At 43.6% G+C, this 17,557-nt stretch overlaps 1 protein-coding gene across 1 annotated transcript in view; it reads left to right on the forward strand.

Moving 5' to 3' along the window:
* Positions 1-30: 30 nt before the first annotated feature.
* The window catches only part of NMT1 (N-myristoyltransferase 1), a 34,036-nt gene continuing 16,509 nt past the window's right edge, over positions 31-17,557 (forward strand). The window contains exons 1-4 of the mRNA XM_049636288.1: positions 31-122; positions 239-416; positions 11,660-11,768; positions 14,301-14,445. Coding sequence (XP_049492245.1) covers positions 286-416; positions 11,660-11,768; positions 14,301-14,445 — 385 coding nt within the window. The 5' untranslated portion in view covers positions 31-122; positions 239-285. The remainder of the gene's footprint in view (positions 123-238; positions 417-11,659; positions 11,769-14,300; positions 14,446-17,557) is intronic.

Raw genomic sequence — 17,557 nt, forward strand, 5'->3', positions numbered from 1 at the left:
CGCAGAGTGTCGGCCCAGCCAACCTTGGGGCCCTTCTTTCCCCAAAACGGGGCTGAACGCCCAGGACTTCCGGATAGTGCTGGCCCCTCCCACCCCGGACAGCCTCTCTTCATGATTTCTGGGTATTGTAGTCCACCTTGTTCCGGTTTCTAGGGAATGAGCTGTTCTCAGTTACGTCTCTCTTCACCCCAAAAACTACAAAACCCAGAATATACCGCAAGTTCCTCTCGTCCAATAGGAACCCCTCATGTAGTGAGGCGCGGAGGCCGGCTCTCGCAACTCAAGATGGCGGACGAGAGTGAGACAGCAGTGAAGCCGCCGGCACCTCCGCTGCCGCAGATGATGGAAGGGAACGGAAACGGCCATGAGCACTGCAGCGACTGCGAGAACGAGGAGGACAACAGCTACAGCCGGGGGTAACGATATCCTCGGAGTCCAATTCCCGTCCAGTCTCCCACAACCTGGGTCTCTGGGGTGCGGGGAAGTCACCGGGAGCTTAGTGTAACCCCACCCCCATATTCTTATTGGCTGAGACGTTGGGGTCCTGCCTGGCGATTGGTTGCTGTCTTTGTCATTTACCAGGGTGGGTGCTCAGTATATCAAGGGCCGGAGACATTCAGTACTTTTATTATATAAAAGTTCTTCTGTGTAATGTTCCACTCGTGTGCTTCACCTCCATTCAGGGAAAAGAGCATGTTGGACGATGGTTTCAATGCACAACACGGGTCAGTGTAACAGAACAGTTCAAAGGAACGTTACTTATAGAGGTGTGTGAACAACGTGATTAGCAATAAACGAATAATAAAACATTTCGCTGCAGTTCACCTTCAATGAGGAAATAAATCAGGCTGTACAAACCATAATTATGTTGTAAAATATCACTACAGGAGAAACTCAAAATACAAACTTACCTTATAAAAACCCTACGTGTAATTACTGTATGATAATGTTTTGATGTATTCGGTGCCCGTTGTTCCAAATAATCCATAAGTTTCCTGAACAATATATAATTAGATCCTGGATCTTTGCTCTGTTAACTTTGTGAAATAGCCTCAGAGCTTCAAGAAATTGAGTGATGTATCTTGGTCGGGGGGCTTGGAAGTGGGTTTAATACTGCATCTCCTGTACTTTACAGTTTTGCCTCCTAGTAATATTTGTTGCTTGGGCAGAAGAAATTCATCAGGCATTTCAATGTTGAGTTCTATTTCCAAATCAGGTTTTGTTCTTATAAGCCACACCCTGTCATCCTTCTTTCTTCATATTGTTACAGTGGCTGGTGCTGAAGTTCACTCTGTCCCTGTCTGTCTACATTTACATATATGTTTTTTAGTGGAAAGTTATGTGTAATTTTGGGTGAGTCTGTGGTGGTCTGATTTAGTGTGTGTGTGTGTGTGTGTGTGTGTGTATGTGTATGTGTATGGTAGTCCCATTTTCATAGCCATGATGTCATTTGCAGTATTAGCAGTCGTCCTGTAGGTAAAAGTAGAAGGTTGAAATCTTTGGATAAACTTAAAAAAAAAAATCTATTGCCTTGTAGAGATGGAAGAACAAAGGATTATTTAGGTAGTTTACAGTTTGCTTGTGATGAATCCTGGGGTTGAAAAGATCTAGCTTTTATGTTTTTTGACCAGAATTAAAAATCACAAGAAGAATGTAGAAAAAAAGAAAGTTTGTTAGATCTGGTTTTATAAGAGTGTGTTCTTTTGCTGTAACTCACAACAGATAATAATGTAACAAAAGCCTTGAAACTTGAGATTCCTAAAAAAGAAAGCTTTTAAAGAGGAAATAGGAACAGGAAGAAGGGAAAGTGCAGCCCTCCTGAGTAGAAATCCTAATCATAGATGAGAGTTCTTGAATTCAAAAGTCATTTCAGAAGGGAAAGTATGGCTTTTTCTTTGCTGTGTGTGTAGTCGCTTTTATTTTTCTCTGCTAAACTGTTGCCCTGACCAACATCTATAGCTCTCTAATTGGTTTAGTTCTCTATGATCTGTGAATCACTTTGCAAAACTGTTTGACAGGAAGTTCTGGTTTATTTATAGTACAACAAAGAGGTAACCTTAAAAAAGAACTTTGACAGTGTTTTGTTGTTATTGTTGTTGCACGTGCATATATGGCCTGGATGAACAAATTTATTAGCATCCCAAATCTAGAGGTCTGTGTAAATGAGTTTGGAGGTGGCAGGTGAAAAACAGACGACCTAGCTTGGAGGACAGCCTACTTCTGACACTTGGAATCTAAGGTCAGATCTGAGGTCTTGAATCTGAGGAGTCAATATTTTCTTATTAATTGTCAGAGGAAATGATTTTGGGAAGAAGCAGTGTGGCACAGTGGGAAAAGCATGGATTTTGGGGTCATTCATACCTGGGTTCTAAGCCTGATTCTGACACTTGTCCTGTAACCTTGGGAAAGTTACTTCACCTCCAGTTGTAGGGATTAAATGAGATAACATCCAAATGCAGCCTTGCCCCTCCCTCGTGTTCTTTCTTCATATCTTCCCTGTCCTCCTTCCCCCAGCTTGTGCTCTTATCCCATACCCTGTTGTTGTTGTGTGTGTGGTGTTGGTTTTTTGTTTTTTGTTTTTTGTTTTTTTTTGTAGCTTTTATAACAGCAGTTAAATAACATGTGTCCAGTCCCCGCCTCACCTGACTGTAAGGTGCCTGAGTACAGGGACCATATCTTTGAGATGCCTGGCACTTAATGGGCATTAGTGAGTCTTTGCTGAGTGAACAAATGGCAAATGTTAAAATCATGGCTCAATGTTAGTGGAATTTCTCCTCTCTGAGGGGAAGAGTGTCACATTTTTCTTACATACACACTTTCTTTCCCCAAATCAGTCTCACTGTAAGCCTTACGACAGTTTTCTGTGAACTGCTTACAGAAATCAGGGATCCTCTCATTTGCCCTGGAAAGTTTCCACTGTTTTGTTTTTGTTTTTTGTTTTGGCTTCTTGAAATTTTTCTTGTCTTTACTTAATATCACTTAAAATGCTTTCAAAAGTGATGTAAAAATTGAAGGGGAATACCTCCTTTCGATGCTAATGAGTCTTAAATACAATATGCAATAAAAGTTAATGATAGTTTAAACTAATCATTTTCTTAGGCCTTCCTTTTAGAAAGGGCTCATGGTACTTTACAGTAATGAAATAAGCTACGTTCGGGCACTGGAATAATAGGAAATACAGACATGCTAGTATCTTGTGTCCCTTTGTATATAAACTTAGTTCTTCACTTTTCTTATTATGTGTTTTTCCATAATTTATAAATAAACATTTGATGAGTATTAATTTCACATATGCATTGAAACACAAATGTGTGTTCACATGCCTACATGCAAGGTATACGTATATATCTATATGTATCTGCAGTTTTTCTACTAGCTATGTTTTTAAAAATCTACCCGACAAAGGCAGGCAGCATTTCCTCCCCAGTTACTTGCCTGACATAAGTTACCCTGAGCAATCGACAGAAGAGTCAGGCTAAAGATAATCTTAATGCTGTATCCCCCTGCAGTTGACAGTTCACCTGTATGATTTAATTTGCTTGTTTGTTTTTAGTGAAAGGCTTTCCAAGAATTGTTATTAAAGGATAAACCTTATCAGCTAGCGTTAGATTTTAGTTTTGGGTTAACAAACAAGTAAAGTTTATTTGGATGATTGGAACAGGAAAGGACTTTGATATTTTGTTCCTAGGATTCTTTTAGGATTTATTTTGCAGTGTCATTGATACCTCTGAAATGCTGGTAAGTTGTCCCTTTGATAAGGGATGTCTCTTTCCTTGTCCAGCTTTCTTTCTCCATGGGGACAGGTTGAGATGAGTTCTTGTAAGTTTACCTCACTAGTCCTGAGCTGTTATCCCTTATGAAGAAACTTAACAGAAAACAGAGGGCTTTTTGCAAGGAAATGCCATAAAGCCAGCCTCTCTTGCTTTTGTTTTATTCTTCAGATTCTCCGAGAGTGGTTCTTTCCATATTTATTTGATGGCCTGTAGCTGCATCTAGCTCTTGGAAACAAGAAGTCTTTTAGGTCCCTTTTTCGTAATTTCTCCCTTCAGCTTTTGGTTTTTCAAAACTAGATCAAAGCAGAAATGAAACGAGAAACCTCATCACTGATATCAAATAAGTGTTCTAATTTTATTTCCCAATTAAGTGGCAATTAAAAAAGAAACTAATCAAGGGCTGCTTCAAAGAGAAGAGACTGGAAAGCAGAAGAAATGAAAAGTAAATGAGAGCCTATTTCAGGGAGACTGCTGCTGGTGGCAGACCAGTTTTGCTGATTTTTCACATTGTTTAACTCATGTGCTCACTCTGAAATTTCCCAGCTTTACCAAATCTGCAGTTAATCCTTCGCCTGCAGACTCCATAGATTTGGGGGCCATAGATGTAATAACTTTAGGAGGACCTCCTTCACAATTCTTCTCTGTAACCTTGTCGGAAATCTCTACCCTGCAGGCGCCTCTTCTGATTCCTCAAGGAAGGTGCTGTTGGGATTGTTGCATTTAAGGCAACACAAAACACGATGTTCTCTAGTGAGAGCAGCCGCAATGGCAACAACAAAAAAGAAGCCAACTAATAAAATTCTTCGCCAGGGTCAGTTCTTGGTTGAAAATTTTTTCTGCTGCTGCTGACTTTGAGAGACAGCTGAGGGGGTTTCACTGTTGCTAAGCGTTTGATAAATGTTATCTGTGGACGCTGGTCGCTGCACTAAGCCCTCTCCATGGATCATGTCATAACAGACTTCACTTACAAACACTGATTTAGCTTTTGTAGTGGCGCTTGAGATTTGCTTCTCTGCTTCCTTTGACACCCCTGGAGGATCCATTCTGAACTTGCTGGATTTCTTTCCCCCACCACCTTGGTTTCTGCGTCCTGACTCTGCGGCAGTGTGAGTCCTGTCTTTGGGTCCATTCAGCAACCCGTGGACTTTCCCAGGCTAAGGATCCCGTTGGTGATGGAGATGGCCGGCCCCTTTAAACTCTTCATAATGGATGAGTATCTCTTGCAGAGGCCATTCTAGTGGGTGAAGTTTCTGCCAGCATTGAGTCATTGCTCAGAAAATTACTGAAAGTGATCTCTGAACAGCATTTGATTCGACCTTGGAGTTGCCAGGTTACAGTCTGGCTCACCAAAGCAACCCAGAGGATGTGGAATTTACACTTCTCTCTCAATCCTGTTCTAAACAGCTTAGTATTTCAGAGCTTTTGTGACCCCTAAAGAAACCAGTTAACCTCCATGACAGGAACTGGCTCGTTCACCCTTAAAATTCTGGCTAACTGTCCCGGGAAGGGCCGAGGATGGCAGTGCAAGCAATTTTTGTAATCTCTTTGTACAACCTGCTGTTCTTTTCACAGGCCTCCTGGAGTACCTTGATGGCAGTGCTAAAGTGTTTCAACTTTTCCCATCATCTAGGATTCACAGGCAGTTCTCTATATAAATAACTGATTGGTGGGACTCTGCAGAGTTTGGGGTGTTGCCTGCAGCCACAGCAGTGCAGAGGATAGGCATTTGATAGTGAGTCATGCCGTGTGGTTTCTTCTCGGGTGCCCTCGTATGCCACTTCATTCACCTCGTGGGCCTTTTGAGTACCAACAGGATTACTGGTGAACATATCACACCTCGTAAGTAAATTGATTTGCGGAAGGATTTCCTGAGATCCAAAAGTAGAATCAAAAGAATACTAGAGGCTAGGGTTTATTTAATAGGTTTCTGTAGAAATTTTGAATTTTGGCCCAAAGAATTAACTTCCAGTTTTTAGGGGTAGAAAGTAAGTGACAAAAAGTTGTGAATTTTATTTTCTGAACTCTTTTTTTCTTTGCTCTCCTGGTAAAAACTAAACCCATGGTCTGTGCTTAAGACCTTGGAACCATTTGAAACAGTTTCACTGGCACTTTCTTGTTTTAACTTTCCTAGGAATAGGACAGATCTGAAGGAGGGAGAAGATGACAAATAAGGAAGTTGATAATTTAATAAGAAAGTCGATTGTTTAAAATCTCAACCAGTGGCCCAAAAGAGCACAGCGTCTCTGCTCCTTTCATAGAATATTAACACAGCTGTTCTATGGAAACATTACTGGAGATGTTTTGCTGACCCTCTTTTGGGCTCTAGCTTTTCAGGGTTTTATTTTAGTCTGTTATGCTGGAAAGCAGCAGTCAAGCACATCATTTGTTGAACTGTTAACTGCACTCGGCACGACTGGAGGTGCTGTAGGAAGCAGCTGTATAAGATATCCCTTGCTCAGGAAATTCTTAATCTTATTGGGAAGGTAGGGAGCAACACATTACATGTAGAGTATTAAGTTGTTTGGGAGATCATAATCTTAGATATCAGTGAGAGCTAGGGTAGTCAGAGGAGGCATTCTAAATAAAGCAGGGCTCAGTTTCCTCCTTGCATTGCGTGCTCCTCTGATCCACAGAAATTTGTTTTAGGGCCCTGGGTGATGAAATGGTGTTCTTTTGGCTTTGGAGGAGTCTCACATAAGTTCCCATAGAAACAAGACTCTAGTGTTTGGGAAGGAATGGTCCGAGTCTTTCAAGATTGGTGGCTCGTCCCTGGGTACCAGTTGGTTAGTTGATGACCAGTTTGTCTCATGTCTCTGGGCCTTGGTTTCCTCTCCTGTAAACAGCAAGTTAAGCCTGGTGGCCCTGAGATTTCTTCCAGCCCTGGTGGCTGAGCTTGCAGTCACCCACAAGAACAGCTTTCTGTTCCCTCCTGCCACACACCTTTGAGTGGATTTTGTCACCCACTTTGTGTGGATTTTGAGTGGATTCTGTCACTCCTGCCACCCAGGATGGAGAAGGGGCCTGCATTATGAACCGTTCCTGCTTGTGGCATTATCTGGAAGTTCTGTGCTCCTGCTGCTCATTTGTCAGCCTGCCCCTCCCTCCCACCCACTCATACATCCTGGCACTGCATTCTGTTTCTAGAAATCAGCACTAAGGCTCATTCTCTATTCCCTCCCTGAGCTCTGACTTTATACCAGAGCATCCGTAAGGCTTCTGTGTTTGAACTGAGAATATCTTGGCGTTCATTAAAAAATGACATTTCTCGGAGTGCCTGGCTGGTTCAGTCGGTAGAGCATGCAACTCTTGATCTTGGGGTCATGAGTTCGAGCCCCCGTGTTGGGCACAGCGCCTACTTAAATTAAAAAGATATGTATTTTAAGGTTATTTATTTATTTTGAGAGGGAGCGAGAGAGACGAGCAGGGGAGGGACAGAGTGAGAGAGAGAGAGGGAGAGGGAGAATCCCAAGCAGGCTCCCGTGCTGTCAGCCCAGAGCCTGATGCGGGGCTCAGTCCCACAAACTGTAAGATCATGACCTGAGCCAAAATCAAGAGTTAGACGCCTAATCGACTGAACCACGCAGGCACCCCATTAAAAAAATGTTTTTTAATGACATTTGAAAATTAATTTTTTTTTAACATTTATTTATTTTTGGGAGACAGAGCATGAGCAGGGGCGGGGGTGCAGAGAGTGGGAGACACAGAATCCGAAGGAGGCTCCAGGCTCCTAGCTGTCAGTACAGAGCCTGCCCTGGGGCTTGAACTCATCAACTGTGAGATCATGACTTGAGCCGAAGTCTGATGCTCAACTGACAGAGCCACTCAGGCGCCCCTTTAATTTTTTGATTGCTGTCTTCCCCGTTCTGGCTAATTCTGCTAATTCATCCCATATTCACTAGGGTTGGTCTTGAGCTTATCAACTTTAGAATGTAAACTTTAAAATTTTTATGTGAACTCTTATGTCCGTTTCCATTGTAGGGACCCCCTTCCCCCAGGAAGGCAAATTTCACTAACTCTTTCCTCATTATTTTGGAACCAAATAAGCCAAAGTTGGACTTTGATTTTTGTATTCTGTGGTTCTGGCCCATCTCTTTGGAGTGCGTTAAGGTGACTGGCAGGTTTAGAGAGCTCTCTGAGATTTGTTGCAATTTGCAGAATCCCTAGATGTCCTGGGATGCCTAGCAACTGGGTATGGCCCTCAGGTCCCTTTTTAAATGATGCCGAATTCTTAGAGAAGGACTAGCCTGCTTCAGTGGGGTCCTCTGATTTGGTTCTCCCCAAATCCACATTGAAGCTATTCTCTGAAATGGTATTGGCATCTTAGGACACTTCTTGAAGACTTACAAGGCCTCTGAGCTTGGTTTCTTATGAATAGTTAAAATTGCTATAATCAGCTTGAAAACTAACCCTTTGGAAACCCTTTGGATTTCTTTGGAAATCTCTTCTCTGAGCCCAGTCCATTGTCATCCTGTCTGGACTGTTGACTGTAAGACCATGGTGAGCTCATAATGTGTTCTCATGGATATAGCTCGGTACCTGGCAGCTCAGTGAAAATGACTCTCCTCGCTTTTAACTTCCCTTTGTTCTTCATCTGTCTGTATGCTTGACGTACAAGTTGAAACAGGATTGTTGCTCAGTAGGTACATGTGCAGATTCAAGGCAGTACAAGGGAAATGAAGTTTGCTCTCTGGTTGTAGTTTGAGTCTTAGAGTTTGTCAGACATGTATGTTGGTGATGCATAAAACAGAACAAGTGCTCAGTCTAAGATCCTTCCACAAAAATGGGGTCCATGAGGCAATGGTTACACAGAGGTGTCTCCACTGAATAGCAGAGCAAAAGCAGGAAGATAGTTTTTAAGTGATTTTGCATTCTTGTAAAGATTTCTAAAGTCGGAAGAAGTAATCTCTTCTATTTTCCTTACGTGAAACTGTGTTTAGTAAGTTGGTTAATACACAGCACTTCTTCACCGTGACCTTTTTTATCCACAGAACTTTTGAAAAAATATTTTTTATGGTAATTCATAGACAGGAACTAGGGAACTCATTCCATAAACTGAAATGAATGAGGACTTACAAATTGTATCAACAGTGGGATACTGCTTTGTTTCCTAAATCAACCAGCTTTTAAACCTCATAATGCTTTATATAATCTTGAGAATGAAGTGAGAGTATGTCTGGAATTTAAAAACCACTTAAAGTTGTTACAGGCTGCAAATAGGCCTGTATATGATAACATCATTGAATTATTAAGTGGAAAATTTTTTCTTTAGGCCATAAATGACTTCCTGGTTAATGTTCTTTGCCATGGCCTTGAGGGTTTTGCTGAGCATCTGGTTTTAAGGAGTTCACCTTATCCCCCCTCTGAATTTTATTGGTCTTTCTTTCATGTTATGCATTCTGTGTCTCATTAAGATAATACCTAGAGGGGTGCTTGGGTGGTTCAGTTGGTTAAGCCTCCGACTCTTGGTTTCGGCTCAGGTCATGATCTCACAGTTCTGTGAGTTCGAGCCCCATGTCAGGCTCTGTGCTGACCCTGCAGAGCCTGCTTGGGATATTCTCTCTCTCTCTCTCTCTCTCTCTCTCTCTCTGCCTCTGCCCCTCCTCTGCTCACGCTCTCTCTGTCTCTCTCAAAATAAATAAACTTAAAATTAAAAAAAAAAAAAAAGATAATACCTAGGAGTTGCACTTGCATCCTGACTTCATGACCTTACCCTTGGACTAACGTAACCTCCAGCCTTTGGTAGACCTGACTCCGTAGTCTCCCTACGTCAGGGGCATTGAGAGGCCTGGCAGATGGGTGTAGGCAGTTATCACAGAGCAGGGCAAGGTGAGAGTGAATGAGCTAGTTGGGAACTGAAGGCTCTGGGCCGGAGAAGTTGGGCTTGATACATTCCAGGATAAGAGGCTGCTGTCACTGTAGGCTTTCTAGCATGGGAAGGACACACTTTCTAGCATGGAAACCCTTTTCACAGAGGTAAGTCCCACAGCTGAACAGAGTTTAGGATGATGTAGAAAGATTATGAAGTCCGGGAGATCCAGGAAAGGCTGGAGGTAACTTTTGTCCACATATAAGGTCATGAAGTCTAGACGCCAGTGCTCCTACATCTCCAACAGGAAATGGCAGCACGTGGCTGTAGGTTGCCGTCTCCCTCTACAGTACCACTTGCTGTGAGAGGAAAATTAATATTCATAATCACCCCAAGGCATTTAAGACCAGGAAGACTTTCTGAATTACAAAATAAAGCTTAGATGGAATTTGCCATGATGGCATGGAAAACATTTTATGCTATTTTAATTCTTTGAAAATTGATTATCTAGAATATAAAGCAAACCCCCTGCGCTTAGCTGATCCTGCAGATTAGGGCTCAGTGTAGTCTCGGGTGGGACTGCTCATTTTGAGTTTTTAATGGAAGATTTCCAACGAACATGGTAGAGTCGCCTTAGGCATCGCTCCCAGGCTGACAATGCCAAAATCAGTTTAGACATGGCAGACGCCAGCCATAGGTGACCCATGCACAGCACGGGTTTGGACCACATGGGTCCGCAAACTTGTAACGGTACAGCACTATCAATGGGTTTTCCTTAGGTTTTCCTTGACAATATTTTCTTTCTTTTTAGCTTACTTTATTTTAAGAATACAGTGTATAATACACATAACTACAAAATCTGTGTTAATTGACTTTATGTTATCAGTAAGGCTTCTCGTCAACAGTAGGCTGTTAGTAGTTAAGACTTTGGGGAATTGAAAGTTGCATGCAGATTTTTGACTGTGTGGGAGATTGGCACCCCTAACCCCTATGTCGTTCGAGGGTCAACTGTACAACCATAACGAGCAAAGCTAGATGCAAAGCGAGCCTTAAAATTCATCCATAAAATAAAGGAAACCCAATACAAAGATAAAATAAAGGAAACCCAGAAATCAACAAGAATTGGGACAAAATATTAGGGAGCAAATGAATGGAAAATGTCAAAGAAGCCCAGTATAGTACATGATTTGTGTGTCAGTGAAGATATTGATAGAAAACAATGTTAAAAGGCTGTAGGAGACGGTTAAATCTGGCTAAGAGACTGTTTTTGCTGCATTTGTTGGGTGTGTCACGCAGAGGGAAACAGCACAAGGAAGTCGCCTTTAGTAGGCTCACAGGCATGTTTCATGTAATCTCTTTGTGGCAGGAGTGGCTGGGTGCTTCATTGTTGTTTTCCCCAGATCCCCAGTACTGGGTTTTGCCAGTTCTGGGTAATCACACAGCCTGAACCAGCTGATCGTCGTCCTCTGTCCTGCAGGCTCGATGTAGGCAGTTCTCGCGATTGTCTTCCTGGCTTGGACACGGATCGTAGCAACGCAAAACTGCCTTTTTCCTCGTTCCTTCCTCCCTTTCCAGCACCGCCTTGAGCTTCAGATCCAGCTGGGGAAGCTCACTAGACCAATTGCAGTGGGAGGGTGGGAGTGGGGGTGAGGAAGCTTTCCAAAAAGACTGCTATGGGCTGTCATCATTTTAAATTCAGGGCTCTAAGGAAGTATTGGTGGTATGAATGCCCTGCTAACAATTCGTTCGCCTCTGGAGCCAGCACTCTGGCAATCTGGAGAAGAAACACACATAAAATAGAAACAAGAATTGAAAAGTTCCTTCCAAACAAATAGGACGTTTCTTGCGCAGGCCCCCCTCCCACCCCACTCCCACCACCCCCAGAGCTGGTGGGAGTGAGGAGAGCTGTGTCCGCTGGTGTCCTCCAAATGCCCCTTTGGGACCTGGATTCTCTGGTCTGCTTCTGAAGCCAACAGGCCTGATTAAGGAAGGTCTGGCTCCACAGAAAGCTCTTTGTCAGTGTGGCTCAAAACAAATGATTTTTAAAAAACCCTGCATCAGTATTTACTTTGTCTTACAGTGGTTTGAGTCCAGCCAATGACACTGGAGCCAAAAAGAAGAAAAAGAAACAAAAAAAGAAGAAAGAGAAAGGCAGTGAGACAGATTCAGCCCAGGATCAGCCTGTGAAGGTAACAAGGAGGCTCTGTTTTCTTGTGACTGAGAGAGTTGCTTTTTCAGACTAAAGAGTTTGGGGGTGAACGTATAGGAACAATTCAGATTGACAGTCTCCACTGGCATTACTTCAGGACGGAGGAGTTGGACCCCCCTGCTGCCCTCTGCTGCCCTAGACCTAGGTGATGAAACTTCTGTCCGTACCTTAAAAGATGCAGCAGGTTAGACACTGACCCCCAGGCGTGTTGCCCCCTCAGTATGTACAGGTACGGATAGCTGCATGTGGTGCTGTGCTAGGTGCCATAGAGCACTTCCGTCGGAACGGCCCCTGCCGCCTCGAGCAGTGGTTCTCAGTCTTCTCTGTCTCAGGTCCTCGCCAGTGGGAGAAGAAAAGGCCTGTTCTTTTGAAGGCCAACCTTTATATATTGCAAGCATTCTCTTAGCGCCACGGTCATTGTAACGGAACCTGTGAGTCCCACAGTTGAGAACCACTGGCCTAGACCTTACAAGCCTAAGACTGACACACTGACCTGAAATTCAGAAGTATGGGGAGGGATTGGTTGGTTTCTTAAAAGAACAACATTACACAACACAACACAACACCAGCACCTTTTATTTCAGGTGAAGTGCTGCCCCTTTCCGAGTAGACCCCAGGAGAAGCTTAAACATATAATTCCTCTCTACGAATTGCCTTCAAAACAGTGTCTAACCCTCACAAGGAATCCAGTCTCGCTCCAGTATACCTACTGTGTTTGTGCCACGAATGTCACGCTCCATCTTGAATCTCCTACGTAATTGAGAAATGGCTTCAAGTAATTTTTTACCATTCTCAATATCAAATCCACTATGAAAAAAAAAACCACATCCCCACCGTTATTGACCACCGTGTTGGCCAGGTTCTTGCCCGACGCTTCATTTAAATTAACCCCAAACCTTCAACATCCCTACTAGGGAGGTGGGGGTCTTCCTCGTTCTTAAGATGAGAGCCGTGGCTCAGCCACATCTCTGGGTCAGGGATTCTAGCCCAAGCCCGTGATTTGGCTTTAGAGACTTTTGTTTCATTGTTTGTCTGGGGGTGGGTATTCAGAAGACTCCAGGGGGATTTGAGCTCGAGCATGTATCAAAGTGATTCACTTTGAAATTAGAAATATTTAACAAAACACCATTTACACAGCACCTGCATGCTAGAGCAGGTAGCAGTGAAGAATCTAGGAAAAACAATAAGACGGAGAAAATGAAAATCACTCATAGTCCTGTCTCCAGGAAAGATGCACTGTAAACATGTTCGTTTATGTTCTCCCTGTCCTCTATCTAAATGGGAAAAGAAAACAGTAAAGTAAAAATATCAGAAGAAATTATGAGTATTTTTATATCATCGTAAGCCTGACGTAAGACCCAGAAACCATAAGAGAAAAATTGACAAATTTAAAACTTTTCTGTAAAAGTTAAAAAGATAAACAACAGGCTGGAAAAATATTTGTAATACATGAACCAGTTTAAACTAATGAAATGAGTAGGCAGTTTACAAAATTAAAACTGTTCCATCACTGTATGAAAAGATGGTTAAATTCACAATGAATGAAAGAAAATTAAAGCAATATTTTTTTTTCTCCTAGATTGGTAGAGTTTTAAGATTTGGCAAATCTTAAGATGAGGGTAAGGAGAAACATGTGCTCACTTGGTTATTAATTGATATTAGTTAAATGAACACACTGTTCATTGCGCTATTGGTTGATACTCTGTTTTTAGAGAGCAAGTTGATGATATATAATTTCAAACGTGCATATCCTTTGACCCAGCACGCCTTTTTCTTAGGCTTTCTCCTACAGAAATATGTATCCCAGTGAACAAAAATAGATGTACAAGAAGGTTCATTACAGCATTGTGTGTAAAGCTGAAGAACAAAACCACAGAAATGCCCATCGGTGAGAGACTCACTGAATATACTATGGTCCGGGCACAAAGTGGACTCAGTTGTTAGAATAAGCAGGTCTGTGTGTCCACATGGAAGGGTCTCTAAGACATAGTGTTTAAAGAACAGCTTGTAGAATAATACCATATGATCCAGTTCTAGTTTTTGAAAATATGTGTGTGTGTGTGTGTGTGTGTGTGTGTGTGTGTGTGTGTGTGTTTGGAGCCTGCATGCAAAAAAGCCTGAAATTATATTTGCCTCTTTTCACCCTACCTCCTAAATTAAAACTGTTGATGACAAGGATTATATTTAAGGGGTGGGATTGTTGGTTTTTTACTTTCTGTATGTTTTACACATTTCTGCAGTGTTTGAAATTTGACACTGAGCACGTATTCCTTTTGCCATCAGACATCATGAGACCAAGAAGGAGAAACCCAGTGGGAAGCACCCACCTTTCAAATAGCCCATCGCCAACCACTCTTTTCCCAGTTGTCGTATGACACCTGACCTCTGGGATTGGGATGGAGGAACCACGCCCCTTCCTTGAGTTGCACCCCTTAACTACTGAATTAGTGATTAATCAAAAGTGCTTGTTAACATAATGGGCCTTTTCTCTCCCCAACTTTGTCTTGTCCAGATGAACTCTTTGCCAGCAGAGAGGATCCAGGAAATACAGAAAGCCATTGAACTGTTTTCAGTGGGTCAGGGACCTGCCAAAACCATGGAGGAGGCTAGCAAGCGAAGCTACCAGTTCTGGGACACACAGCCTGTCCCCAAACTGGGTATGTATGTGCTTTCTTCCCCTGGTGAGGGCGAGGGATGTATCTTAGCCGTGCTTAGGATGCCTTGCTGAATCTGTGAGGGAGGACAGTAGAGTCCTGGACTTCCTTCGTGGTTATTTTTAGAAGGTGGTCTTTAAAATGTAGTATAGAAATGACTAGGGGTGCCTGGCTGGCTTATTCGGTTAAGCATCCTACTCTTGATTTTAGCTCAGGTCTTGATCTTAGGGTCATTCGTGAGTTCAAGGCCCAAGTTGGGCTCCACGCTGGGTGTGGAGCCTACCTTTTTTTTTTTTTTTTTTTTTTAATGTTTATTTATTTTTGAGAGAGCAAGCACAAGCAGGGGAGGGCCAGAGGGGGAAGGAGGGGACAGAGGATCTGAAGAAGGGTCTGTGCTGACAGCAGAGAGCCTGACTCGGGGCTCGAACTCACAAACCATGAGATCATGACCTGAGCTGAAGTCAGACGCTTGACAGGCACTTAACCAGGCATCCCTGGTTTGGAGCCTACTTAAAAAAAAAAGGAATGGAAAAGACTAATGTTCAGGGACCTTACTATTTCACAGGAGTTCATGTTGAGAACAAATACTGATTCTTTTAGTCCATCGTCATCTGTAAGTCACAAAGAAAAACAGTATATTGGCACACGGTCAGTGGAGATGTGTGCCTATGGGTCTGTCTTCCCACAAAGAGTTTTACGGAGGGGCTGTCTTGTTTATCTGGGCAGATGTCTCATCCTGGGTTGGGCTGAGTCCCCAGCCTCTTCCCTTTGTCAGCCAGTGCACGCTTACCGACTGCAGGTAAATTTGACATTTGCTTAACCACAATTGTTCAACCCCTGGAAATACCCTGTGCAGGTTTGGTTGGCACTCTTTAAAACAGCTATACTGAACTCTGAAAGGGGTGGGACAGGCAGAAAATGTAAAGAGATGACATAACAGGCGAGTTAGAGATTCCTGCTGAGACCAAGCCACAGCTAACGTTGATGGCTAACTTCAGATGCTGCTGTTGACAAAAAGTTTCTGGAGTGGTTACATCACAATTCGGGGCCCGATTTCTATTTTCTCTGTGACTGAGAAAGTAAGTATGTTGAAAAAACATGGGTTCAGATACCAAATGTAAGTGGCCTTCAGGTTGTGCATGTACTGATCGCCTCCAGGATGTTTGGTCTGGAGGAGGGGGCAGGGGCAGGGTAGCGCCAGAGACTGGAGAGGGGAGAGGGGAAAGGGGCAGCTGGAATAGATAACGGGGATTATCTATTCCAGAGGTGGGAAGTATGCGACACGGGGAGGTGCTACTCAAAGTGTGATCCTCAGGCCAGCAGAGTGGGCATTGCTTAAAAGCTTATAGACATGCAGACTCTGAGGCCTCACCCCAGACCTGTGGAGTCCGAACTTGCAGAGGATTTGTGTCCACTTTGGAAGTTTCAGAAACTACTCTAGAGCAGATGCCGTTCTTGGACAGTGTAATCATAATCCAGAAGCAAGCTGAGGTGTGCCCCTCAGGGGGTGGAAAGCAAAAACACTGCCTGGATGGTGAGGAGCGGTGAATCGGCAGCGGGCATTATTCTAGAACCCTGTCCCGACCCACTTGCTTGTCTGTCAGGCTGCCCAGGGCAGCCAGGCCCCAGGCCCACTGGCTAAGCCCTCCAAGAAGGCTTTGGATCACAGCAATGCTGTTACTAGGGCATTACTAGGAACGGGTCCCAGGGACTACTCCCCACCAAGGAGTAGGATGAATGCAGACAGCAGCACACTCCGCCTCTGAGCGAGATGCACGACAGCGTTTTGTGGTGGCTGCCAGGCATCCTGGCCCAGTTTTCAGATGGGGCTTGGGGGTTTTGGTCTGGTTTTATTCTTCATTAGGAATTTGCAAATGGGTAACTTAGCTTCATTCTTCATAGACATGGAACCCGGTAAAGAGGTAAATTGAGATCCATGGACTTCTGTTCCTCATTAGTCCTGTTACACTGTGTTGTTTGCCTCAGTTTCTCCTCCTGTAAATATAGAGAGTGCTCCAGGGGTTGTCAGAAAGTTCACGAGAAAGCCACACATTTGCTCCTGAGAGCTTCCTGACGCTTTCAGGAAGGTGGAGCGAGGTCAGCTGTATTTCTTCTGGGTGTGCCTTCTGGGCCATCTACAGTGTGGGGTGCTGGGGAAGGGCCAGTGCCCTGAGCACCTGACCAGTCTGCCTTTCAGGTCCACGGTTAGGCCCAAATGAAGGATTCCGTTGTTTTAGTGAGTTAGCCCCGCAGAAAGCACCACATTACAGGCTTCGTTCGGTCGTTGTGGCTGACATGTCAGCCTAGTTCTTCCAAGTATCCCGAGGGTAGTGCGACTTACAGCTTCTTGCTGTGATTTTTTTCCCCTGAGGTGGGGCCAGTGATCATGCCTATCAAGTGTACTGTTTACTCCCCACCTTGTTGGGAGAGGTAAGATTAGGTTGTATTCCACTGAAGAGACCTGGAATTCTTGAGAAGTTTACAGCCATCCTAAGTTCACCACAAAGGGCCTTCTAAATAGCATGTTTTAGGCTGTGTGACCGTTCTGTGTTCCCACATACAAGCATAACTCTGTTCCCAAATAAACTTTTCAGATCATGTCCTTCTACTTTTTCAAAGTCCCCACTTTCCCACTGTAGTAGAGGCATGTGGAACCCTCTCTTTTCCCCCTCATCTCCGTGGATTGGAATCTCGTCACTCTTAGGTTAGTTTTAATTTTTTTTATGTATTTAATGTGTTTTAAGATTTTATTTATTAAAAAATGTATTTTTAATGTTTATTCTTTTGAGAGAGAGAGAGCGTGCGAGCAGGGGAGGGGCAGAGAGAGAGGGAAACACAGACTCTGAAGCAGGCTCCAGGCTCTGAGCTGTCAGCACAGAGCCCGACATGGGGCTGGAACTCACGAACCACGAGATCGTGACCTGAAACAAAGTGGACGCTTAACTGACTGAGCCACCCAGACGCTCCTTAAAGATTTTATTTTTAAGTAATCTTTACACCCAACGTGGGGCTAGAAGTCACAACCCCGAGATCAAGAGCCGCATGCTCTACTGACTGAGTCAACCAGGTGTCCCTTAGATTAGTTTTTATAAGTAGCTACCCAAGGGAGGACTTG

The sequence above is a fragment of the Panthera uncia genome, chromosome E1 (genome assembly GCF_023721935.1).
Source record: "Panthera uncia isolate 11264 chromosome E1, Puncia_PCG_1.0, whole genome shotgun sequence".
Taxonomy (NCBI): Eukaryota; Metazoa; Chordata; class Mammalia; order Carnivora; family Felidae; genus Panthera; species Panthera uncia.